Source organism: Phyllobates terribilis, unplaced genomic scaffold (assembly GCF_046119375.1).
Source record: "Phyllobates terribilis strain yellow unplaced genomic scaffold, ASM4611937v1 Scaffold_2__4_contigs__length_985480577, whole genome shotgun sequence".
Lineage (NCBI taxonomy): Eukaryota > Metazoa > Chordata > Amphibia > Anura > Dendrobatidae > Phyllobates > Phyllobates terribilis.
In genome coordinates this window covers 795,277,461-795,303,595 of record NW_027362762.1, presented here as the reverse complement: position 1 = coordinate 795,303,595, position 26,135 = coordinate 795,277,461, and the positions used below count along the sequence as shown (strand labels likewise).

The 26,135-nt window shown below is 39.6% G+C and overlaps 1 protein-coding gene across 2 annotated transcripts in view; it reads left to right on the top strand.

Annotated features, from left to right (window-relative positions):
* PHKA2 (phosphorylase kinase regulatory subunit alpha 2) overlaps nucleotides 1-26,135 on the top strand; it is a 98,457-nt gene that overhangs the window by 49,564 nt on the left and 22,758 nt on the right. For both annotated transcript variants that reach the window (XM_073667434.1, XM_073667442.1), the window contains exons 9-22: nucleotides 4,055-4,201; nucleotides 5,390-5,443; nucleotides 5,653-5,775; nucleotides 8,807-8,902; nucleotides 8,989-9,096; nucleotides 9,400-9,478; nucleotides 10,654-10,788; nucleotides 10,939-11,048; nucleotides 12,179-12,323; nucleotides 12,910-12,988; nucleotides 17,016-17,191; nucleotides 19,627-19,803; nucleotides 21,719-21,807; nucleotides 24,639-24,772. In XM_073667434.1, coding sequence (XP_073523535.1) covers nucleotides 4,055-4,201; nucleotides 5,390-5,443; nucleotides 5,653-5,775; nucleotides 8,807-8,902; nucleotides 8,989-9,096; nucleotides 9,400-9,478; nucleotides 10,654-10,788; nucleotides 10,939-11,048; nucleotides 12,179-12,323; nucleotides 12,910-12,988; nucleotides 17,016-17,191; nucleotides 19,627-19,803; nucleotides 21,719-21,807; nucleotides 24,639-24,772 — 1,652 coding nt within the window. The remainder of the gene's footprint in view (nucleotides 1-4,054; nucleotides 4,202-5,389; nucleotides 5,444-5,652; nucleotides 5,776-8,806; nucleotides 8,903-8,988; nucleotides 9,097-9,399; nucleotides 9,479-10,653; nucleotides 10,789-10,938; nucleotides 11,049-12,178; nucleotides 12,324-12,909; nucleotides 12,989-17,015; nucleotides 17,192-19,626; nucleotides 19,804-21,718; nucleotides 21,808-24,638; nucleotides 24,773-26,135) is intronic.

Below are 26,135 nucleotides of genomic sequence, written 5' to 3'. Positions count from 1 at the left end.
CAGCTGTCAGATTTACTTAAAGGGAATCTGTTACCATTTAGTATGTTAATATAAAAATATGACCATAATGACTCTTTTATACTGATTCATGGCGCACATTCAACTCCTGGTGGTCTTCATCAAAATGGCGCTGGTGGTGGCTCATAAGCATATTGACATCTCGGCTTGTCATTGAGCCGAAGTCTGAATCTGTGCATGCGCCGCCATTGGCGCCATTTTGCTGAAGACCACCAGGAGTTGAATGTAACTAACTTTCGAAAAGGAGTCTCGTACAAACGCAGAGGCGCTGTGGCAGAGCCGAAAGCCCTACCCACAGTCCCACCCGGAACTCCCACCCCAATGCACGAAGAGGATATTGTACCTAAACTTCTAATGTGAATTAAACAAGAACCAGGATGCGGATTTCTTCCCTACAAGTATCTATTAAATCAGTATAAAACCGCCATAATGGTTATACCTTTATTTTAACATACTAAATTGTGATGACAGGTTCCCTTTAAAGGTTATTCCTGATTAAGTGGGTTTCATATCAACTTGTCATCATTATAGGTTCCTACAATTGGCCCCAATTCACACTTTACCTTTTCACACAGCCTGTATATATGGGGCATAATGACATTTACGGTATTGAGAAATTCAACACTCAATGCAGTAATCCATTGGATATCAAAGATGTGCAGATTGTTCCCATGTTTCAGACTATACAGAGCCTTTGAAGAGGTATTATCATCTCAAAAAATCATGGCAACTCCACAAGATATGCCACAATCATTTATTGGGAGTATGAGGGTCCATTTACCTGGCTAGTCTTTTTCCCATAACACTCATATTCTTGAATAGAGAGAGGCATGCACATACGTGGCCCCTTGCCTAGTCAGTCTGTGCCTGGCCACCTCTCCGGTGGAGTGTGAATCAGGAAACCCCAGGTCTTGCAATAGGTATGGCTTCACCTATCGGACCCATACCTATCAGATTTTTATGGCATGTCAAGTGGGTATGCCATAAATTCCCACTAACAAAGTACATTTTAATTAATTAATCTTTAATAATAATTTCCACATTTGAATGTGTTTAAATTAAATGTTCCTGTGCTGAGATAATCTTATAAATGTGTCCCTGCTGTGTACTGTGTAATGCAGGGGTCCTCAAACTACGGCCCGTGGGCCATATGCGGCCCGCGGAGGACTTTTATCCGGCCCGCCGAGCTGTGGGCAGAGGAGAGCGGTGTAAGCGCCCGCCCTTCCCCCCGCTTGCTCAGGGCCCCGGCAGCCCGATACTTACCTCTCCCCGGGCCTCCACAGATCCGCTGTCTTCCTGGTCTGCGCTCCCTGTGACGTCTCAGGTCAGAGGGCGCGGTGACGTCTTTCCACCGCGCCCTCCCCTGAGCCGTCACAGGCAGCGCAGAGAGGGACAACGCCGGAGACGCTGGAGTCCGGACCAGAGTAGAGCAGCGGCAGCAGGCAAGGAGGGAGGTGAGTATTGGATTTTTTTTTTAATGTATGGAGGCATGGGACATAATATTAGGGGTGACATCCTGCATGTGGCATTATATGTGGGGGGGGGTGACATCCTGAATGGGGCATTATATGGGGGGGGTGACATCCTGAATGGGGCATTATAAAGACAGGGGAGTGATATCCTGCATGGGTCATTATGTGGGGGGGGGGGTGACATCCTGAATGGGTCATTATATGGGGGGGGGGTGACATCCTGAATGGGGCATTATATGGGGGGGTGACATGCTGCATGGGGCATTATATGGGGGGTGACATCCAGCATGGGGCATTACATGGGGGGGGGGGTGACGTGCTGCATGGGGCATTATAAAGACAGGGGAGTGATATCCTGCATGGGTCATTATATGGGGGGGGGGTGACATGCTGCATGGGGCATTATATGATGGGTGACATCCAGCATGGGGCATTATATGGGGGGGTGACATCCTGAATGGGGCATTATAAAGACAGGGGAGTGATATCTTGCACGGGGCATTATATGGTGGGAGAAAGGGAAATCCTGCATGGGGCATAATAAGGGGGGAACAGCCTGCATAGGGCATTATAAGGGGGAAACAGCCTGCCTATTGAGGACCTATGCTGCCTATTGGGGACATTTACCTGCCTATTGGGGACATTTACTTGCCTATTGGGGACCTATGCTGCCTATTTGGGACATTTACCTGCCTATTTGGGACATTTACCTGCCTATTGGGGACCTATGCTGCCTATTGGGAACATTTACCTGCCTATTGGGGACATTTACCTGCCTATTGGGGACCTATGCTGCCTATTGGGTACATTTACCTGCCTATTGGGGACCTATGCTGCCTATTGGGTACATTTACCTGCCTATTGGGGACCTATGCTGCCTATTGGGTACATTTACCTGCCTATTGGGGACCTATGCTGCCTATTGGGTACATTTACCTGCCTATTGGGGACCTATGCTGCCTATTGGGGACATTTACCTGCCTATTGGGGACATTTACCTGCCTATTGGGGATATTTACCTGCCTATTAGGGACATTTACCTGCCTATTGAGGACCTATGCTGCCTGTTGGGTACATTTACCTGCCTATTGGGGACCTATGCTGCCTATTGGGTACATTTACCTGCCTATTGGGGACCTATGCTGCCTATTGGGTACATTTACCTGCCTATTGGGGATATTTACCTGCCTATTGGGGACCTATGCTGCCTATTGGGTACATTTACCTGCCTATTGGGGACCTATGCTGCCTATTGGGTACATTTACCAGCCTATTGGGGATATTTACCTGCATATTGGGGACATTTACCTGCCTATTGAGGACCTATGCTGCCTATTGGGTACAGTTACCTACCTATTGAAATACCGGTTGATTTAACTTTACTTGTTCTTCATTTTAAATATTGTATTTGTTCCTGTATTGTTTTTTTTACTACAAAATAAGATATGTGCAGTGTGCATAGTAATTTGTTCATAGTTTTTTTTAAAAACTATATTCCGGCCCTCCAATGGTCTGAGGGACCGTGAACTGGCCCCCTGTTTAAAAAGTTTGAGGACCCCTGGTGTAATGGCTGTGTCTGACCGTACAGGAACATGGTCTGATCATACCACATCTCCTGGGCAGAGGAGGAAGCAAAAGAGTATACAGACAGGACAGCAGGGGGTCACAGCTGATTCTTTCTTTGAAGTAAAACATTTCGCTGCCTGTTTTGAAGCAATGGTTTACCTGAAAGAAAGAATCATCTGTGATCCCATGCTGTCCTGTCTGTATCCTCTTTTTTGCTACTTCCCTGCCCTGGAGATGTGGTACATTCAGGATCAATTCATTTAGGACACCACCTGAATTCACGGTGAGATTGTTCATAATCTATATATTTATATACAGTCTTGTTTACATCACCAGGATAGGTACCTCATCGTATATGAGGATGTTTTGGTTTAACCTATTCTATACAGGTGATGGTCATATATGAGGTTATCAGTGTGTCTATGTGTTTACGTTCAGACCATGTTCCTGCACGGTCAGACACGGCCATTACACAGTACACAGCAGGGGCACATTTATAAGATTATATCAGCACAGGAACATTTTAGTTAAACACATCCAATTGTGGAAATTATTATTATTCCAAGATCTATTAATTAAAATGTTGGTTAAAATTAACTTTGTTTGTAGTAAAACCCCTTTAAATACATGAGCGATGTTGGGCCTGTGTATATTTTTTAAGTTATCTGAGTAGTTCTTTTCTAACTTTATGCCTTGGGCGCTGTATTTCTCAATACCTCGAATATCTGTTAAACTGCAGCAATATCTGGTGTCCATTTGAAAGATCAGCGAGTTAAAGCAGCATGATCTGTGAAGCAGCAGCATGTCAAGAGAAAACAAAAGTGTCCACTTATATCGTGGCTTTTCTAGCTGACACATTAACAAATAAAATAATGTAATTGCTGAAGCTTCTCATGATCATGTACCAGGGGGACACAGGGTACCATCTGTATTTCTTTCTTCTTTGGTGTTTTTATGTGGTCCAGTACAGAATCTTATGTGTTTTCTTCTCTTTGCAGTCAATCCTGTATTCCATGCTACCGAGAGCATCAACGTCAAAAGAGATCGACGCCGGTCTGCTTTCTATCATTTCATACCCAGCTTTTGCAGTGGAAGACCTAAACCTGGTTAATGTGACCAAAAATGAGATCATCACAAAGTTACAAGTATGTTTTTATTTTTTGGGTCATCTGAAGTGGGCAGGAATGAAGCAGCTTAGATTCTGTTCCCACCTGCATTGGAGGCTCCGTTAGGAGATTTCATCTCAGATTCCATCAATAATGCTGGACAAGAAATGCTATATTGTCTTTTAAAAATGACAGATGCCATGACAAAAACCTGACGGACCCCATAATAGTCAATAATGTCAATCAGCACTGTTGGTGATAGCCAACATAGAGACAGTTCTTACCTTGTGAACAATGTCTTTTAGGTGATTTTTTTTTTTTTTTCAGTGCGTTGTTCAATACTTAAAAAATTGTGTTTTACAATAGCAGTAAAATACAAAAGATTTCTGAAATCTCATGCACATGCTGCTTTTTTTCCTGGCGTATTTTACCCACAGGGTGGTTTTTGTTTGTTTTTTTCAAATCTGGAGCATGTTAATTCTGTCAGCGTTTTTGCAGCATTTTTTCATAAACCCACAAGTAATGAAAAATGCATCCAAAATGCATTTATTATAAATTGCAATTATTCTGCCAAGAGATGCGTTTTTTAGTGCAGAAAAAGTGTGGCTTCGTAAGAAGCATTTCAAGGTCCTGGTGTGGCCTAGCCAGTCTCCAGATCTAAACCCTATAGAAAACCTTTGGAGGGAGTTGAAAGTCTGTATTGCCCAGCGACAGCGCCAAAGCATCAATGCTCTAGAGGAGATCTGCATGGAGGAATGGGCCAACATACCAGCAGCAGTGTGTCTCTGTCATTGCCAACAAAGCATATATAACAAAGTATTGAGATGAATTTTTTTAATTGACCAAATACTTATTTTCCAACAAATTTTAAAAAAAATTTCATTGCAAATCAGACAATGTGATTTTGAGGATTTTTCTCATTTTGTCTCATAGTTGAGGTCTACCTATGATGTCAATTACAGGCTCTCTCATCTTTTTAAGTGGGAGAACTTGCACAATTGGTGGCTGAATAAATACTTTTTTCCTCACTGTATCTGCACACATCAGTCATTGCTGTTATTTCTGGTATCCATATCTAGAAGCTGCTCCCATTAATTTCATTGGGAAATCTGTATACAGTGAGCATCCCCTAGTGCTGTTTGTAGATGGCCGGAATGAATTTTATGGTGTAATTCCATGAGCCTCGTTTCTCATGTCTTTACCATTCGTCTTTTCTTTTCTTTTAAGGGAAGGTACGGCTGCTGTCGGTTTCTCAGAGATGGTTATAAAACTCCAAGAGAGGTAAGAAGAACGTCAAGTGCTACATTTCCTGTAGCTTCAGTCTGACCTATATTTTCCTAGCGTCCTTATTCTTCTGTAGATATGTATCATGTATATTGTTAACAAGGTCTGCATTTATTCATTTTTACTTGGTTATAAATTTGCAGACAAGTTTATTTGAACGCTGGACATAATATACCTACTAACCAGTTTTCCTTCACTATTGTCAGGACCCAACCAGGCTACATTATGACTCAACTGAGCTGAAGTTGTTTGAAAACATTGAATGCGAGTGGCCAATATTCTGGACTTATCTAGTCATTGATGGTGTTTTTAATGGAGACCAAGTTCAGGTATGACAAAAAATACAATAGAAAGAATAGTTAAAAAAATGTAAATAAAAAAAAAATGTAAAAAAAAACAAAACAAAGAGGATAACTGATCACAGAGCAACCTATAAATACAATAATAAAACTACTCTGACATCATTACAACAGAGCAAAGCCTATAAATTAAATTCTTTATCTTTGAATATTTTTATTGGTATATATGGTTTTGTGAAAATTAGGACTGATCAGAGGAAATACTAATGCAGTGTAATGTATTGCTGAGCATTGTGACCAATTGAGCACTTAAAGGGAATCTCTCTGTACGATCACCCCTCCTAAGCCGTCTATATAGGCATTCAGGTCATAGAAAGTCAAATAAAATTATATCTTGATATCTGTGATATGATGTTTTATTCCAAAAAAATCCATGTTTTTCTTAATATGTAAATGAGCTGTTACGATGTATGGGCCGGACATTCATCTCCATGAGAAGCCGTGTCCAGAGATAATTTAAAATGAAAGGGGGAGTTACCAGTGTGAGACATCATGACTGACAGTGTTTAATTCAAAGTAGTCTCTGGAGGCAGACGCTCGTCAAGATCTAAGTACCGCCCATAGATCTTAATAGCTAATTTACATATTAAGAAAAATGTGAATTTCTGTGGAATAAGATGTCGGATCAAAGATATCAAGGTATCATTTTATTCTGCTTCCTATGACCTGTATGCCCATGTAAAGAGGAGGGTTGATCCTACTGACAGATCCCCTTTAATCCATACTTTTCATGACAATAACGGACCATATCAGGCATTTACTGGTAATGTAGCTGTACGAGGGCTTATTTTTTTGCAGGACAGGTTGTAACTTTCATTGGCAAACAACCAGTGGAAAAGTGACACAATAGCTCTGCATCAAAATGCGGCAAAACTTTCATTCATGCCATTTAGGGTACATATAAATTTATAATTTTTACGAGGGGATAAAATGTGAAAAGCCTGAAAGTCTGCCCTGACTTTTGCCTGATAACTAACTTTATTCTAGGGGATGTTACAATTGTAGCAGTAGTGAATATGAGTTTTTTGTATTGTGAGCTATTTTAAAAAATATATTTTACAATGAATAAGTGATATATTCTTAGATTTATTGGGGAGTGTGACTTTTTTTTTTGGAACTTTTATTAAACTTTCTTAAAGTTTTTTTTTACTTTTTTAGTCTATTAGGGAACTTACAGCACCATTCACTTCCATAATGCTTTGGATAGACAGGCCCCAAATCCTCATTCGTACTTTTCTATTTTGTCTTTTGGTATTCGTTGCTGTTTTTTCCCGCTAAATTTTTCAAAGTGACGCATGTGGTATATGAATTTTCCTCAAGGTCAAAAATGGTCTTTATTTTTGTTTTCAAATTTTTTTTGCGACTATTAAACGAAAAAGTCAGACACGTTTCAAAATGGCACAAATAAATGCACCAAAATATCTGACATACATAAAATTTCTCCAGGGGGTCTCTCTCTCTACAAAGGACATCCCCGGGGAACTCCGAACACTGCAACGGACATCCGGGAAAGGTCATGTTCGGCATTTAGCACCGGACACTAACTGTCCAGTACGTACGCCAAACTTTTAAGTTAGGGTTCGCTCATCTCTAGTGATCACTAAATGACCTATTGCTTAAATCTGGTATTTGTGTTTCTTTGTATTTTCTTTAATTGACAATGATTTTTTTTTCACTTTTATTAAAAGAAATAAAATTAGTAATCTTACAATTTTCACCCAGGCCAATGGGGCTTTTTTAGACTCCTAGTCCTTTCAGGAAAAATTTTCAGCTGGCTCCTATCTGTAGAGATGGGATTACAGCGAAAGGTAACACCTGTATACAAAGCTGACGACACAGGATCTACCAATCACAATGGGTGATGTCAAACCTGACCCTGCTCCCCTTCTCTTCACAATGGTCAGCCATTGACGCTAATGTACATGTGTTATTTCCATTGGAAGCATGAGTAATCGGGGGCAGCACGGTGGCTCAGTGGTTGGCACTGGTGCCTTGCAGTGCTGGAGTTCCGAATGTAAAGGTGTATTCCCATCTCCAATATCCTATCCCAATATGTAGTCGGTGTTGTAATAATAATACTACTGCCAAATACCCCCAATTATAAACGTAGTATAGTTCTCCTTATAACCTATTTCACTTACCTCATGTGTAGGGCATTGTACTAGCTTAGGTATCCTTGGTTACTACCACTAGCAACTAATTGTCACTATATGAGTGTTCGTAACCATGGATACCTAAGCTACTGCAATATCCTGCACATGAGTTAAGCGACATAGGTTATCAGAAGAACTATACTGCATTTCTAATTGAAGGTATTTGCCAATATTACACCTACTACATAGTGGGATAATATCATGGAGATGGGAATACCCTTTAATTCCCACCAAGGAGAACATGTGCAAGTATGTTCTCCCCGTGTTCGCGTGGGTTTCCTCTGGGTTCTCCGGTTTCCTCCCACACTCCAAAGACATACTGATAGGGAATGTAGATTGTGAGCCCCAATGGGGACAGTGATGATGATGTCTGTAAAGCGCTATTATGTGAATAAAATAAATAAATAAAATGGGTTTAAAACAGCCCAATGGCCAATGTGAAAATTGCAAGATTTTTTATTTTGAATTTTTAATGCAGATTGTGATATGTAAAAAAATAAATAAATAAAACAAAGAAAAAAAAACTTTGTCAAAAATGTTTTTAAAATATATTTAACACAAAAACCTGATTTAAACTATAGGTCATTTTCTGATGATAGTTTCCAATTAAGCAGTGATCAATCCGGTGTTTTATAAATATAATGTGGCGTAATCCTTATAGATCTGCCCAGAATCTGTTGTGACACCCTCATAGTACAGTGCAGCCTATATATAACATTCCCATGCACTCACCTGTAACTGCAGCACAATAGAGTTATTTTCAGTCCGGCCATACTTTTTTTTAAATAGAAAATAAAAAATAATTTACCTGTGTTTTTCAATACTTGATTTATTTTTGCCTATTTTAGGTGCAGGAGTACAGAGAGGCTCTAGAAGGTATACTAATCAGAGGAAAAAATGGGATTCGCCTTGTGCCAGAATTGTATGCTGTTCCTCACAACAAGGTTGTCACGTTGCGCCTGTTGGTCTGTACAGAACTGGTCTCATGTCTGTATTTTGTGTGGGATTATAACATATTCTCTGCCCATAGATAGAAGAGGAGTATCACAACCCTCACACAGTGGACCGCGTTACTATCGGAAAATTGCCCCATTTGTGGGGACAGTCCCTGTATATTCTTGGAAATCTACTTGCTGAGGTAAAATACGATACATTAGGGTTTATTCCACAAGATTGGTTAAAGTCCTGTTGTCTTAGGCTGGACAAAATATAATCACAATCTCTAAAAGCCACTAACAATCGATCATGTTCCTTCAGAATCTAATCCACTGTACCTGCCTTATTTTAGCAGATTTCTCCCAGATATTTTTACAGTCCCAGATTATTGCAGTGCCTGTAACACGTGGAGATTTTGCCACAGATTTTATCCCCTTTTAGATAGTTTATTAAAAGTTCAAGTGATTTGCTTTCGTTTTAATTTTTTGTGTGCTTTTCTTCATAGGGCTTTTTAGCACCCGGAGAAATCGATCCATTAAACAGAAGATTTTCAACAGCTTTCAAACCTGATGTAGTAGTGCAAGGTAAAAATGATAATTATGCATAGATCGAGAGATATTTAGATATACTGTGTTCATTATACCTATATTTTAACAGTTTGAACACACCTGTTCATGTAATCATTTTCCTTGTTCTTATTGGACTGTGCACATTGAAGATTCAGACTGAAGGCAGCAAAACCACAAAGGGACACATATGGAAACAAGGAGTAAACAAACCAGAATAAGTGAAACAAACCTTAGATTCTGCAAAGTATCCCCCTTTTAGTCTGATGACCGCTTTATATCCCCTTGGTATTCTCTCCAACAGCTTCATCAGGGCTTCACCTGGGTGGCTTCCAATGAACAGCTATACCACACCAAGAGTTTGCGAAATCACTGGCCTTCAAAAAGTGTTTGTGACCATCAGGTGTGTTTTACAGAGGCAGTGTCGGTACACAGTCCCATACAGTGCTGAGTCCTATTCTACAACTGTCCTAAGCCAGAATATGGCAAGAACCACTCAAATAAGCAAAGATGAACAACAATTCATCATTACTTTAAGAGATGAAGGTCAATTTATCTGTAACATTGCTAAAACCTTGAAGGTATCCTCTATTGCAGTCATGAAAACCATCAATCACTATAATGAAACTGACTTTCATGAACACTGCCTGAGGAAAGGAAGTCCAAGAATGTCCTCTGCTGCAGAGGATAAGTTCATCAGAGTTTCCAGCCTCAGAAACTGCAAATTGCCATACCTCAGATAACAGTCCTCATAAATGATGCATAGGTATCAAGAAGCAGACACATCCTAACATCAACGGTCCATACAAGATTTTGAGAAGCAGGCTTTTATGGTCGAATCCAACTTCTAACACATCAACTTCACTTAGTGACTGATCACTTGCTGCCTAATATATCCCATCCTTTAACAGGTTACATTGTCAAAATGTAATTAATGATATTCACTTCTCCTCCTAGTGCTTTTGATGTTGTAGTTGAAAACTGTTTAGATATTTTCATTATTTTTATCAAAACCTGCATCAGTGTAAAATACAACATTGGATAATTAATATTCTTCACAATTCCTGCATAATCAGCTGTCTAACATTTTCTTCATATCGGGTTGAGTTTAAGCAATCATTACTATATAAAAGATAAATATATATAAAATATGTGTTTGTTCATTGTTTTTCTTTTGTTTTTCAATGTTTCAGTATCTGTTCTGGCAGAAACAACTGAAATCAAGAAGATGTTAAAAAAACATGACATTAATGTACAGAGCTTTAATGACGTCCGGCCTTTTCGAGTGCAGCCAGCTAGAATATTGAGCCACCTCTATGCAAAACTTGGTAAGTACAGAGACTTTTGTCCAAGTAAAGGTATACATTTTATTGTGAATCATACCGTCAACAATACCATTATGGTCTTTGCCTAGACCTGTACTGATATCCATCTTTTATTCTGTACTACTAATGTTTTAATCGTCTTCATGTTCATAGGAATAAATAAAGCCATGAAGCTAAGTGGGCGACCATATCGTCATATAGGAGTACTGGGAACATCTAAATTGTACACAATTAGGAGTCAGATCTTCACTTTTACTCCTCAGGTTGGTGCATGTAAAATATATATTAATAACTGAATATCTCTAGATTGTAGATCTTAAAATCTTAAAAAGTGATCCAATTTAAATATAAAAAAAATATAATGTGCTTTTTTTCCAAAATTGCTTTTGTTTGTCATCTAAAGAGATTGTCCAGTGAAAACAAGCTATCTCCTATATACAGGGTCGGTGATAACTTACTGATCAGTGGTGATCCGAAAGCTGGGAACCTCACCGATCGTCAGAACAGAGAATTTTTATCCCCATTAGAATGGAATCCAGTTGTGAGATGCTCGACTGCCACTTCATTCATTCCACATGGGACGGCTGAGGGCCATGTTCAGCTTATTCCAGCAGCTCAATAAAGAATGAATGGAGTCGTGGTTGGGCGTCTGACTGCTGTTCCGTGTTGTAGCTTGGATAAAAGTGCCTTGTTGGGGATAGAAAATTCTCTGATCTACTGAGCGGTGCAGATCCCAGCAGTGGGACATCCACCGATCAGCAAGTTAGCATCTATACTGTGCATAAGTGATAACTTGTGTTTTTTTTGTTTTCACCTGACAACCCCTCTAAATGTATGGAATTATATAATGTATTTATCTTTTCTGCAGGAAGGTATATTTTTTTTATCTCTTTTGAGTATAATATTTTTCTGTGCTTCCTTCATTTCAAAAATACATTTTCTGTTCTCTGTCCAGGAAGCGTCCACTTTGTGATTCTGAAATCTTTTTATATATTATGTGACTGTAGTAACAAACAAAGAAGATCTTGCATATCTTGCATCTGACACATCTGTGACTACAGACATAGATTTTTTGAGTCATTTGGAGATGTTAAGGCAAAGAGTGGCACGTGGATACGCCATGACCATGTGGTTTTTGTCTCGATTTACTCCGTATTGGTGGACATGATTTTGGTAATGGGAACTGCTTGTATTTAAAATAGTAACCTCTAAAACCCCCAATTAACCTGAAGGTTTTGCAGTGTGCGTACGGTGCCCCAACCTGCCGCACCCTTAGTACCATGTGAAAATGTGTCCTAGGAACAAATGTATTCATTTTGAAATATGATAAATTGAAACAAATCTTGTACTTACACATACATTGACTTCTATGATCTCTGGGTTCTCCATCTAGTTTACAGATCAGCACCACTTCTACCTGGCTCTGGACAGCAAGATGATTGTGGAGATGCTCAGGACAGAGCTGGCATACCTGACTTCATGCTGGAGGATGACCGGGAGACCGACACTCACCTTCCCCATCACTCACTCCATGCTAAGTAATTAACACTTCTTTCCACACCACTTTAATGGCACGTAGGTCACTTGAGGCTTCAGTCTCAATGTGTTTAGGTATTAAAAAGTTCATTGTTTCAAATATGTCTTACTTGTTAGCATGTTCCCTTAACAATAAGCTGATCATGCAGAGCTCAGGGGAAATCTGCAGTGAAAATTCACTGTAGGGCTCAACAGGCTATAAATATTAACTCTGCTGTGCTGGTTCATTAACGCACTGCATGAATAAATATCAAAAGACTGACCGTCACTTCCATTTGTTAGTTACATACCGCGTAGATACGATTTCATAAAATCTCCTCCACAACACTGGTAAAGTGATAATAGATGGGGGGTTTTCCACCTTTTGTGACCGCACTCTAAAGGCAGCAAGATGCAGAAATACCAGTCTGGATTTCTTAATAAATAAATGAGATCATAAAAATTGAAGCAACTTATAAAATTTTAGTAAGAAAATGGTGTAGTAAATATAATACTACGATATATATAAGGATATATTGCAGACACTTGGTTAGTCTGGATTTTTCTAATACACAGTACTACTAGCTCTTCACATAATGTGTATTTCAGATGAGGAGGGTACAGACATAGATCCGGCTATTGTCTCTACAATTAGAAAACTTGAAGATGGATACCTAGGAGGTGCAAGGTGTGTAAAATATTATCTGATTATGGGCAGAATGTAATAGAACATTAATTGCCCGGTTCTTTTATTGGTTTTCCAATGACACACTATAAATTTCTAATTTTTTGAACTCCCAAATAAGATTTGGATCTGCTCACCACTGTCCATGAACATGAAGTAAGTTGTAAGTCAATAGGAAAATATTAAACCCTTTAGTAATGTCTCTTTTTTCCGTAGTTTTTTTCATGCTCTTGGTATACTCAGGCTCACTTGCTCTCGCAGTGCTGCTTTTTAAAAGAGAATATCCAGGACTTTAAAAAATTTTTTTTAAAAAGTGCCTAAGCACTAACAGACAGATAGTTGCTACCTACCTGCCTGTTGTGCCCGGTGCCATTCTCCGCCAGCACAGAGCAGTCACAGACGTCCGCTGATGTCACGTCAACAGAGCGGCGGTTTCTTTTTCTGTTGACAGGGAGGGACTACTGGTGTCATCCTGATTGACAGCCGCCTCTCTGCTGCCTATTTGGGGCAAGCTGGCTGTCAATCAGTCACGCCAGTAGTCCCGCCCTGTCTACAGGAAGAGAAACTGCTTCTCTGTTGACAGGGAGCAGCAGAGTCTCCGGCAGGAGCCATCAATGACCGACACCGGATACAACAGGAGGCAGTTGCCTCTGTCACAAACTTCATGCCTGTTAGTGCTTAGGCACATTTTTTTAAAAGTTCCAGATATCCCCTTTAATGTGTTATAGGAGAAATATGCAAAAAATAAAACATATCTGTGTAAGATGTACCACAAAAATAATTTATTGTAAAATTCATGACACTTTAACAACTTAAAAGAAATGCTGCAAATACACAAGAGTAAAGAAGCTTGAAATAGACTCCTCATATTAAACATTGCTGGTTATTAAAGGGAACCTGTCACGTTGTCTATACAGTGCAATCTGGACAGCATGACATGAAGAAGGAGAAGCTGAGCAGGATAATATATACAGTTGAAACGAGAAGTTTACACACACTGTATAAAAAGACACATATGCATGTTTTTCTCAATATCTGACATGAAATCAGAATAAACCTTTCCCGTTTTATGTCAATTAGGATTACCAAAATTTTTTATATTTGCCAAATGCCAGAATAATGAGAGAGCATATTTTAAGGCATTTTTATTACTTACTGCAAAGTCAAAAGTTTACATACACTAAGATTACTATGCCTTTAAACAATTCTGGACAGCCCATATGATGATGACATGTGTTTGGAAGCTTCTGATAGGTTTTTTGGCAACATCTGAGTTAATTAGAGGCACACCTGTGGATGTATTTTAATGCACACCTGAAACACACTGATTCTTTTTGTATCATCATGGGAAAGTCTAAAGAAATCAGCCAAGATATCAGGAAGAGAATTGTGGACTTGCCCAAGTCTGGCTCATCCTCGGGTACAATTTCAAGATACCTGAAGGTGCCTTGTTCATCTGTACAAATAATTATACGCAAGTACAAACAAGATGGGAATGTCCAGCCATCATACCGCTTAGGAAGGAGATGTGTTCTGTGTCCCAGAGATGAATGTGCTTTGGTCCGACATGTGCATATCAACCAAAGGATAAAAGCAAAAGACCTTGTGAAGAGGATGGCTGAAGCTGGTAAGATTGTGTCATTATCCACAGTGAAACGAGTACTGTATCAACATGGGCTGAAAGGCCACTCTGCCAGGAAGAAGCCATTACTCCAAAGAAACAGAAAAAAGCCAGATTAATGTTTGCAAGTGCACACAGGAACAAAGACCTTAATTTTGGAGACATGTCCTGTGGTCTGATGAAACTAAAATTGAACTTTTTGGGCATAATGACAATCGTAATGTTTGGAGGAAAAAGGGAGAAGCTTGGAAGCCTAAGAACACCATCACAACACGGGGGTGGCAGCATCATGTTGTGGGGTTGTTTTGTTACAGGAGGGACTGGTGAACTTCACAAAATAGATGGCATCATGAGAAAAGAAGATTATGTGGCAATACTGAAGCAACATCTCAAGACATCAGGGTTGAAGTTAAAGCTTGGGTGGAAATGGATCTTCCAAATGGACAATGACCCGAAGCATACTGCCAAAATGGTAACCAAGCGGCTTAAGGATAACAAAGTCAATGTTTTGGAGTGGCCATCACAAAGCCCTGATCTCAATCCTATTGAAAATTTATGGGCAAAGCTGAAAAGGCAGGTGCGAGCAAGGCGACCTACAAACCTGGATCAGTTACACCAGTTTTGTCAGGAGGAATGGGCCCAAATTCCGACCAACTATTGTGAGAAGCTTGTGGAAGGATATCCCAAACCTTTGACCCAAGTCATTCAGTTTAAGGGCAATGGTACCAAATACTAATGAAATGTATGGAAACGTTTGACTTTGCAGTAAGTAATAAAAATGCCTTAAAACATTCTCTCTCTCGTTATTTTGGCATTTGGCAAATATTAAAAATTACGGTAATCCTAATTGACCTAAAACGGGAAAGGTTTATTCTGATTTCATGTCAGATATTGAGAAAAACATGCACATGTGTCTTTTTATATAGTATATGTAAACTTCTGGTTTCAACTGTAGGTTTGTTAGAATAGATTCAGAATATCTTGTGTTTTATTCATTGAAATCCCTGGTGTTTGAACATACATAAGTCCAGTGGGAGGGCCTAATCAGTAATTAACAGCTACCTCTGTATGCTCAAACATACAAGGAAGACTGTCAATCACTCACTAGGACCGCCCACTGGACTCACACCAGGGATTTCAATGAATAAAATGCAATTTTAACAAAACTTTTCCCACACAAATGTCTATCAATCTGTTCCTCTCCTCCTGCTGTATAAAATCCTGCCTGCTGATCACATAGACCAGAACCAAGAGTCCACAGAACTAGATAAAATACAGCAGCCTGTAAGACAACGCTCACCTAGTCCATGATTGGTGAAGTTTCATTAGTGCCTTTTATTCTAGACATCCAGTTAGTGATGTTATAATAGTCAGAATCCTGTTGGGCTTCATTTACATAACAGTGTTCTGATAACTATTTTGCATCACTATTAGTAAGCCAAAACCTGGAGTGGAACCTACAGAGAAAGTAGAATGGAAAGGTTTGCACCTTAATGTTTTGGATTCACTCCTGGTTTTGATTTATAAAACTTATGCAGAACACCGACCATAATACTAGCAGGTGAGTGATGCCTAAGACTGGTTTCATGTGTTCGACAGTCAGTCCGAATATCCTTGTGTCCTAGGTGTACCAGCGTCGGGTCTCCTGACACATATGAGACTATTCGAGTTTAGGTCAGGAGGCGTAAAGCTGGTCTGGCCATTCTTACTACAACTAATCAATATGTCATCATTATTCATTGTAGCGAAGCTGATATTGAAAACCTCATGAGCTCAGTAAAATTCCCCTTTAGGGTATGTGAACGCAGTCATTTTGCTGAGTTTTTGGAGGGGATCTGAGAGGAAAATTCAAGTTTTTGAGGAGTTTTGAATTTCTGAGGAGCAATTGGAGAGTTTTCACTCAGTTTCTGCTCCAAAAACTCCTTGAAAAACTCTTTGTGCACATAGTCTAAGGATGTTTTCTATAGATTTTCTTTACCGGTAACATTGTCATTTTCAGACAATACAGATCTTAGTTGGGGCAAATGTCCTGTAAGATACCTAGATGATGTGTAGGCAAAAAAATCATGGTTGTAAATACACATTTAGATATACTGTTCAAAGTGATCTGCTTAAAGGTTTTTTCTGATTTCTATTTTGTTTTTTTTTTGTTTTTAAAAAATTCTTTACTCACCCTCCCCGGGTCCAGCGTTGAGTCTCTGCTGCTGCTCCTGATGCAGACAATAACAGACACCAGGAGCAAAGGCAGAGACTCTGCATTGGACCTGGGGAGAGTGCACAAAGGACAGTTTGTTTGTTTTTTTAAAAACTGCAGCCTGAAAAGAAAAACTCCTTTAAACTAAGATATATTGTGAGATATATGAAATATATGATTTCTGTGATCTAATCCTTTACCCTTTTTTCTCTTAGAGTAAAACAAGGCCCGTTATCCGAGTTTCTTACTACATCATTTTTCACTCACCTAAGTTTTCTGGATTCTGACTGTGATGAAAAGCTATTGGAAGAAAGTAGTGAAGGCTATTATAGTCCAGACAATGACTACGAGTATGAACTAGGAGGATTTCAAGGGGACAACAGTGAAAATGGTAAAAAGCAGGAAATGCTGGGAGATTTGAGTAGAGATGAGAATGTTCTGTAACCTCCTCACTCCCGGCAACTTTTAGTTTTGTGGGATGAGTTGTAGTTTTTGATAACATCATTCATTTTAGTATACAATGTAATGCAAAATGGGAAAAAAAACAAGTGGTATGATATGGTGAAAATGTTTTTTATAATACTTAGTTTTTAATGGAGAAAAAGGGGTTGATTAAAATTTTATATTTTGTAATTTGTTTAGAGGGACTTTGTAAAAAAAAAAAGTAAAAAAGAAATTGTAAAAATATTTAAAAAAAATCAAAATAAACAAAAAAAAGGGAAAGAATATTAAATCAATAAATTAGGTATATTTATATAAAAATAAAAAAATACACATATTTGATGTCGCCACATCCGAAACAATAGGAACAATAAACCTGTCACGCTATTTAACTCCTTCAGTGAAATTCGTAAAGAAATAAATAATAAAAACATGGCAAAAAATATTCTTTTTCATCATACAGCCAAAAAAAAGTGGAATAAACCGCAATCAAAAAGTAAATGTAATTAAAATTGAATAACTAAAAACGTCATCTTGTCCCGCAAAAAACAAGCTGCCATACATCATGAAAAAGATATAGCTCTCAGAATATAGAGATGCAAAAACAATTATTTTTTCTATCAAATAGTTTTTATTGCGTAAAACCAGCAAAACGTAAAAAAATAATAAATAAATGTGGTATCGCTGTAATCGTACTGATCGGAAGAATAAAACTGCCTTATCACTTTTAACATATGGTGAACGCCATAAAAATAAACAGTTACTGAATTGCAGTTTTTTGTTCATTCTGCCCCCAAAAATTGGAATAGAAAGCGATCAAAAAATGTTATGTGATCAAAAATGGTACCAATAAAAACAACAACTCGACCCACAAAAAACAAGCCCTTACATGACTGTCGGCAGAAATGTAGAACAATTATAGCTCTCAAAATATGGCGATGCAAAAACTTTATTTTGCAAAATAAAAGTGTCTTTTAAAAAAACAATATAAATCTGGTATCGCTGTAATCGCACCGACCCGAAGAATAAAGTCATCTAATCACTTATACCGCACAAGGAACTGCATAAAAAATAAATGAAATCAATTCTTCACCTGCTGTTGATTGTTAATTTTGTCTCCTAAAGATCGCAGTAAGGCTCGGTTCACATTTATCCTGCACTCTGCGCTGAGCGCTTAAATCGGGGTTTTCGTGTAAATCTCTGAAATACGTGATTCAGACGGAATCCCCGGCGGAAGATTCCCTATAGTGAGGCAAATGGAGACACTGTGGATGCCGTCTGACTTGTGATCTGGCAGCATTCGTCTTTTTAAGTGTGCATAAAAGTGCGGTCAGCCAGTTTTGTGCACCACTGGAAAGAAGGAAACCGCTGAACAGAGGTCAGACGGAGTCCAGAGTAACTCTGCTGCCTCATTATAGTGAATTGATCCCTCAGGGGTTTCATCTGAATAACGTCATTTGGAGATTAGTGGAAAAAATGGTAATTTTCCATTTAGTTAGCCTAATGTTATACAATTCTGTGAATCGCCTGAAGGTTAAAAATGCTCCCAACACTCCTAGATGAATTCCTCGAGAAGTTTAGTTTCCAAAATGGGGTCACTTGTGGGGGTTTCTTCTGTCAGGAGCTCCTCCCCTTGCAAGCACTGCCGTTTTCCACCACATATGGAGTATCTGTGTACTCAGAAGAAATTGCACAACAAATTATATAGTCCATTTTCTCCTGTTACCCTTGTGAAAATAACATTTTTGGGACATAACCAACTGTTTTGCAGGAAAAATTTACTTTTTAATTTTCATGGCTAAACATTATAAAATTTTGTGAAGCACCTGTGAGTTCAAGGTGCTCACCACAGGTCTAGATAAATTCCCTGAGGGGTCTAGTTTCCAAAATGGGGTCACTTCAAATGGTGCTCCTTCCCTTCCGAGCCCTGCTGTGCCCCCAAACAGTCGTTTTCCACCACATATTGGCTATCGATGTACACAGGACAAATTGCACAACCATTTATGCTGTCCATTTTCTCCCGTTACCCTTGTGAAAATTCAAATTTGGTGCTAACTCAACATTTTTGTGGGAAAAAGTAAAATTTTCATTTTTTACTTCCACGTTGCTTTAATTCCAGTGAAGCAACTGATGGGTTAGTAAACTTATTGAATGTGGTTTTGAGGACAGTTTTTAGAATGGTGTCACTTTTGGGTATTTTCTGTCATATAGACCCATCAAAGTAACTTCAAATGTGATGTGGTCCCTAAAATGGTGTTTAACAGTGAACGTACACAGTAAAGGTTTAAAATACAACAATAATTGTTTATATTGTGAGTTACAGAGTTGACACAATGGTTCAGTTATACGTATGAGATATATTGTCATTTGCTGCTTTTTTTCCAGGTGACGCACTGGATGAACTTGATCAGTACATAAACCACTTGCAACAAAGTGTGGCCTCTACAACGCACTTACCTCCCACCTCTACTACCTCATCGCAGTATCAAACATTTAGTGCTCTCCATTCTACCCGTGATATACTCTCCCTAATGGCAAAGTCAAAGGGCCTGGAACTACCCAGTAAGTAGACTTCTAAAAACAGGTGTACTTATGTTTGCAATGAAGCTAACAATCTTACAAAGCAGCATCTATCATGCTTATTAAACTCACTAATTTACTTTGTGCTCTCTTGGCCATATCATAGTGATATGGCCCAGCTTGCAAAAGAGAAGATTGAGAGGAGACTTAATAGCTGTCTACAAATATCTGAAGGGCTGTCACACTGTAGAGGGATCATCCTTAGGCCGGCATCACACCAGCTTATGGCATCCGATGTGAGAGTATTGGATGCCATATTCTAATGACCCTCGGTTCCTGCTTTGCTGCGAGCAGGAGCTGAGTGTCAGTGCTCTGTGTCCTACGATTCTCTAGCATGAGAGGATCGCAGCACAGCTGTGGAGGAGACTCCTTTATGGCCTGACTCGACGTTTATCGGACTGCACTGAGCTGACATGCGAGTGCAATCTGATGTTTCACTCGCACCCATAGACTTGTCTGGGTGCGAGTGAATCTAGTCTCACTGCAAATCGATTGTTCTCTCATGCCGAATCTGCATGAGAAAATAATCGCTGATCTGCACTGCCCCATACTATAACACTGGGCCGAGTGTTATGCGATGTTTTATCGCATAGTACTCGGCCGTGTTATACGATAGTGTGACGCCGGCCTTATTTTCATTTGCACAAAGAAAGACTAGAAGCAATGGGATGAAACTGAATGGGAGAAGATACAGATTAGATATTAGAAAAAACTTTTTGACAGTGAGGGTGATCAATGAGTGGAACAGGCTGCCACGAGAGGTGGTGAGGTCTCCTTCAATGGAAGTCTTCAAACGGAGGCTGGACAGACATCTGTCTGAGATGATCTAGTGAATCCTGCTTTGAGCAGGGGGTTGGACCAGATGATCCCTTCCAAGTCAACCTTTCTATGTTTCTATGAAACTGTAATCATGAAAACCTCAAGAAAACACCCTGCTTTTACAGCAGTGAAGAAGAAAATTAGCTGAGGGTGGAGTCAATGGATACTGAAAGTTCAGCTCCAGTCACCTGAATGAGGTTGCTTTGAGGACAAGTTCAAGGATTTCTGCAAGTTCCATTCAGTTGAACTTGAGTATCAGAAATTTATGCAATAAAATTTGTCCATTCCACCTTAAGAGTATGCTGGTCTGATCAACATCTGGGCATCTGGTTAGTGCTGCAGCTTTGCATTTTGTCTGAGTGGAAGAAACCATATTGATTGGCCGCTGATTTGCTTCAGCACTCCTGTGACTCTTTGGCCAGATACTGATCCCAGCAGACTGGTGGGGGAAGCAGTGCTGAACATGGAGTGGCTGCACTGGTCCAGAGTGTGTCGCATTTTTTCTTTCAGTAGATGAGAGCCACTTTAAATGTATTTTTGTTTAAATACTTTCTTTTGGGAGATATCATTTAGGGCTCCTTTACACACATATTTTAAGCTACTTTTACAAATGCATAGAAAAAAATTCCATGCATTTCAAGCATTTTTATGGCCTTTTTTACATGCGTTTTTGAAGATTTTTTTTATTTTGTACACACATTTTTGTGCTGTTTTTGAAGTTCTATTAAAATGCCTATAATGAAAAATGCCAGAAGAAACACAATACCCAGAGAATGTAGCGTCTGATATGCTGTATGGCCCTTTACAGGCTTGTCCTGTACAGCCACATTTCTGCCTACCCACTTGTGCAGGAACCTGCAACACAGTTCTAATTGAAAAGCTCTGACCTGCAATTTCCTGCACAGCAGGTGGCCATGAGCTTTGCCATGCTGATGTGGGGGTCCTATAAGACGAACAAGCACCTATAATATTGTCCTGACATATGCTAGTGGTGGGCCAAAACACTTCAAATCAAGGCTATTTAGATGTCTATAAGATGGTAGCATTTATATTGATATGTAAAATTCTGTCACTTCAGATTCATCTTTATTTCTGCCTGCTAAGAATTTAAGTGGTCATCGAAAGTCTTTAAATCTGTTAGAAGTTCCTCAAGCACACAAACCTAAGGTAGGAATGTGTTCCTGATACATTAAGCATGAATTCTGTGTAGCTGTCATAAATTAGGGTTTTAACCATGTTACAAAGGGCACTAGAGTTAAAGGGATTGTCCATTTTAAAAAAAATAAAGGTAGCATGATGCACGCACTAATTTGTGAATGAAACCTTACTGCAAATAATCATTGCAAAACTCCAGTGGTAAGAAAGAATTAATGATATGTAATTCCAGCCCTGCTCTGTCATCCTCTCTGTCTGTATATAGTACATAGACAATGTTACTGTACAAAGTGGAAAAGAGAGAATTTTGCATTCCATAAAATTGCATGTTTTTTATCATGACTTGCATAGTTGTCCTCAGAATAAGGCCTTATTCACACAAACACATCCGTTTTGTGTTTGCAAAAAAATCCTGTTTTTCACCCATGGAGTGGACCATAACTCTTTAAGTATGTCCCAAGCATCTCCAGCTGGTCCTTGGACAGCACACAGATTTTGTTATTTCAATTGACCCATTCACTTGCAAAATGGACTAGATTAGGTGATGTATACATTTTTTTATGCAGATTATAGGCCCACGCAAAAAAAATGCAAATAGCCCCTTAAAGGGAATCTGTCACCCCCTGGGGCGCATTTAAGCTAATATTACCAGCATACAGGTGATAGCATTGTTAAAACTGTCCTACCTGTATGCCTCATAGCTTCTGTCTTTATGTTGAGAAATAGATTTTTAATCTTTTATGTTAATTAGTTCTTCCAGGCTCTGGGGCGTCAGGTGCCTGGAAGAAAACTGCCTCCTGTGTTAATTTGCATACCAACCCACTCACCTGAAGGTCACAAAGCCATGTGACTTGCAGTTGTTGCCCCGGAATGCTATGGGCAGTGTCTTCACCTTTCTTCTGCGCTGGTGCCGGCGAGTCACTGCACGGAGAGTCTCTGAAGTAGCAGTGACTCGCCTGCACAGAAGAATGGTGAAGACACTGCCCATAGTGGGGTGGAAAAGTTATGCACAATCGCAGGAGTGCAGGGCGTAGGCGTGGGATTCCAGCGCAACAACTGCATGTCACAGGGCACTGTGACGTGCAGGGGAGTGGGGTGGTACTCAAATTAACACAGGAGGCAGAGTTTTCTTCCAGGCACCTCACGCCCCAGAGCCTGGAAGAACTAATTAACATAAAAGATTAAGGCTATGTGCCCACAATGCAGAAATGCTCCGGATTTATTCCTGAGCGTTTCTGCATCTCCCTGGCAGAAAAAACACATGCGGATTGTACATGCGGATTGTACATGCGTTTTTCCTGCCAGGAACAAGCGGATGTGAAGCGTTCTTCACATGCATTTCCGCATGCGGGTTGACAAGCGCTTTCCAAGCGATTTTAGCATCACTTGGAAAGTGCTTGACAACTTGGTCACACTATTTAAATACACGCAAACGGCATAGTGTGACCTTAAAGAATGGTAAAAAATAAATCTATACTTACCTTCTGATGACCCCCGGATTCTTGCTTCGCTCCGTCCTGGCTTGCCGGCAGCTCGCGGTACACTACACTGAAGGACCTGCCGTCACATGACTAAATGACGTCAGCGCAGGTCCTTCAGTCCACCGCGATCTGCCGGCAAGGGAGGACAAGCGCAGCTGGGGCGATCAGAAGGTAAATATAATATTTATTTTTTATTTTATTCTTTTTTTTTTTACAAGTTATATGGTACCCGGGTCCGGAGGAGAGTCTCCTGTCCTCCACACCCGGGTACCATCTGCACATTGAAACGTTTGGATTCCGCATGTACAGATCCAGTGATGCGGATTCCATGCGTTCCAATGCAAGTCAATGGCGGCGAAAATGCAGCGCTTCCGCAAAATAATTGGTAGTGCTGCATTTTTTTCCGCAATGATAACCCGCAGCGGAAATTTCCGCAGCAAATGCGGATTATCAATGGGGAACATGGCAGGCCTTTTACCATGCGTTTTTTAAGCATTTCTGCAGCATTTTTGCCGCTGCAAAAACGCTTAAAAACCGCATCGTGGGCACACAGCCTAAAAGTCTATTTCTCAACATTAAGACAGAAGCGATAAGGCATACGGGTAGGACTATTTTAACAATGCTAATCACCTATATGCTCATAGTAATAGCTTAAATTCGTCCCAGGGAGTGAAAGATTCCCTTTGAAATATAATGTCTGTGCTCTCCATGTAAAAAAAAACCACAAATAGAACAAAGACAGCTAACACTGACATATGAATAAGGCATTACTTAACATTTTACTCTCTAGTGCTTATTCTATACTTAAAGTAGTCCCGGATGACCCCTTTAAGAATAGCCATATAAATAAGGTAAAATGTGCAGAAAATGTAAATGTTTCCTAGTCCCTCTGACTAGCTGCTATGATCTTACATTGCACACACAGAAATAAGGGATTCCTGCTCTTCTTTCCTTAGGTAGCATACAGACAGAAGCAGCAGCCTAGAAGACATAGTACAGCAGTACTGAGCAGTGTGCCTGTGCATACAGTCCTGGGAGGAGCTAAATCATTTGCTGGTCAACTGTTGTACAATCTGTCTGTGTGCTTCCCTGCTAGTTTTCTCACATCACCTCCCCTCTCTATAGAGTATAAAAGGAGGTGTAACCTGATACCTCACTGTCAGTCTGTCCTGCTTTGTCATCAGTGAATTGTGAGTTCAGGAGGCAGGGAGCAGAGGAACAAGGGGGTCATAAAAAGAGAAGAAAGCAGATTTCCTTGATGAGATAGATTATATAATGTTTTATATTCGCTTGTATGATTGATTTTATGGAAAGTTTGTTGAAATGACAATGAACATTTAAGTATGATTGTCTTTTTCCCAGATAAAAGAGACTGAATTGAATTTACCAAAAGACTCACATGGTAACCTGGACTGCGAAAAACTAGTGGAACAACTAAAAGACTGTCCAACTCTCCAGGACCAGGCAGATATACTCTACATATTGTATGTCATAAAGTGAGTAGTGGACGGCCTCATCTGGAGGATCGGTTTAGGATTTTACAGTATACCATTATCAAGCATTTAAAGGATCGTCTCCTGCTGTCTGTGTCAGTCCCCGCTATGTGCAAGTCCTGCCCTGCCGAAATTCTTTGGTTGCAGGACCACAGACGACACCTGTTACTTGAGGTAGTTTCCCAGGACTGTGCTAATATTCTGGGCCATTCATATATACTAGTTAGCATGGATATGGGGCCATGTGGATTGGAATTTCAACATTTGCTAGCATGAAAATACTGCTTCTTTCCTGGGATTAATAGCTCACAGGATGATATATTGCTTCTTATACTATTATTTCAGTCATTGGAATACTTTAATTAATCTTTGTAATGAAATAAAACGATGTGCTGTATAATTTAATAAAAAGTAGGCTAGTTTATTTTAATTAAATTAGGGCCAATGGTACATTTGATATTTTCATGCTTTATTTATTTTTTTTTCAAAGTGTTCATCTTATGATTAATGTGGATCCGTCACTATCATATATTTTCCTAAGTATTTGTGTACTTTTAACATTGACTATTGCCTGCATCTGTCTGTATGTATAGCGGCCATCAAATTATGGATAGAAGGGGATGAGAGATCAAAAATAGTATATAAGCTATCCCACCATCGACAAGGTGAACCCGTTCGGGGCAGTCCTACAGTTTGGGACCCAGTCCTTTGTCTGCCTTTATTCACACATTGAGGTCAACCTTGACACATGGTAAGGTTTTTAATATTAGACAGTGTAGGACTATTCGGAACGGGTTCACCGTGTCGATGGGGACATGGCTTATATACTATTTTTATCAAAAACAGTGTTACTAAGGCCCCAATTTTATTTAAATCCACTTGCTTTTTATTTATTTACAGCAGGGTTTATGTTCATTTTGCTTCTTGTAAGGTTTTTCTGATTCATGGCCATTGTGAAACATGCATTTATGTGCTGCGTGTATACCAACTTAAACCAAGCTCAAATGTTGTGTTTTTTCTCCAATTAGAAATGTAGTATAGTTTTTCTGATTCGCTATGTCTCTTTCCTCATGTGCAGGCATTGCAGGACCTTAGGTATCTATGGTTACGACCACTAGCAACTAGCTAACTGTCACTATATCAGTGGTCATAACCATGGATACCTAAGGTCCTGCAATGCCTGCACATGAGGAAAGAGACATAGTGAATCAGAAAATCTATAGTACATTTCTAATTGGAGGCATTTGCTAATATTATTATTATTACACCCACTACATATTGGGATAGGATCTTGGAGATGGGAATAACCCTTTAAGTCTTCACTTCTGATGAGAGAGTTGCGTGCTGCTCCCGATAAATATGCTTC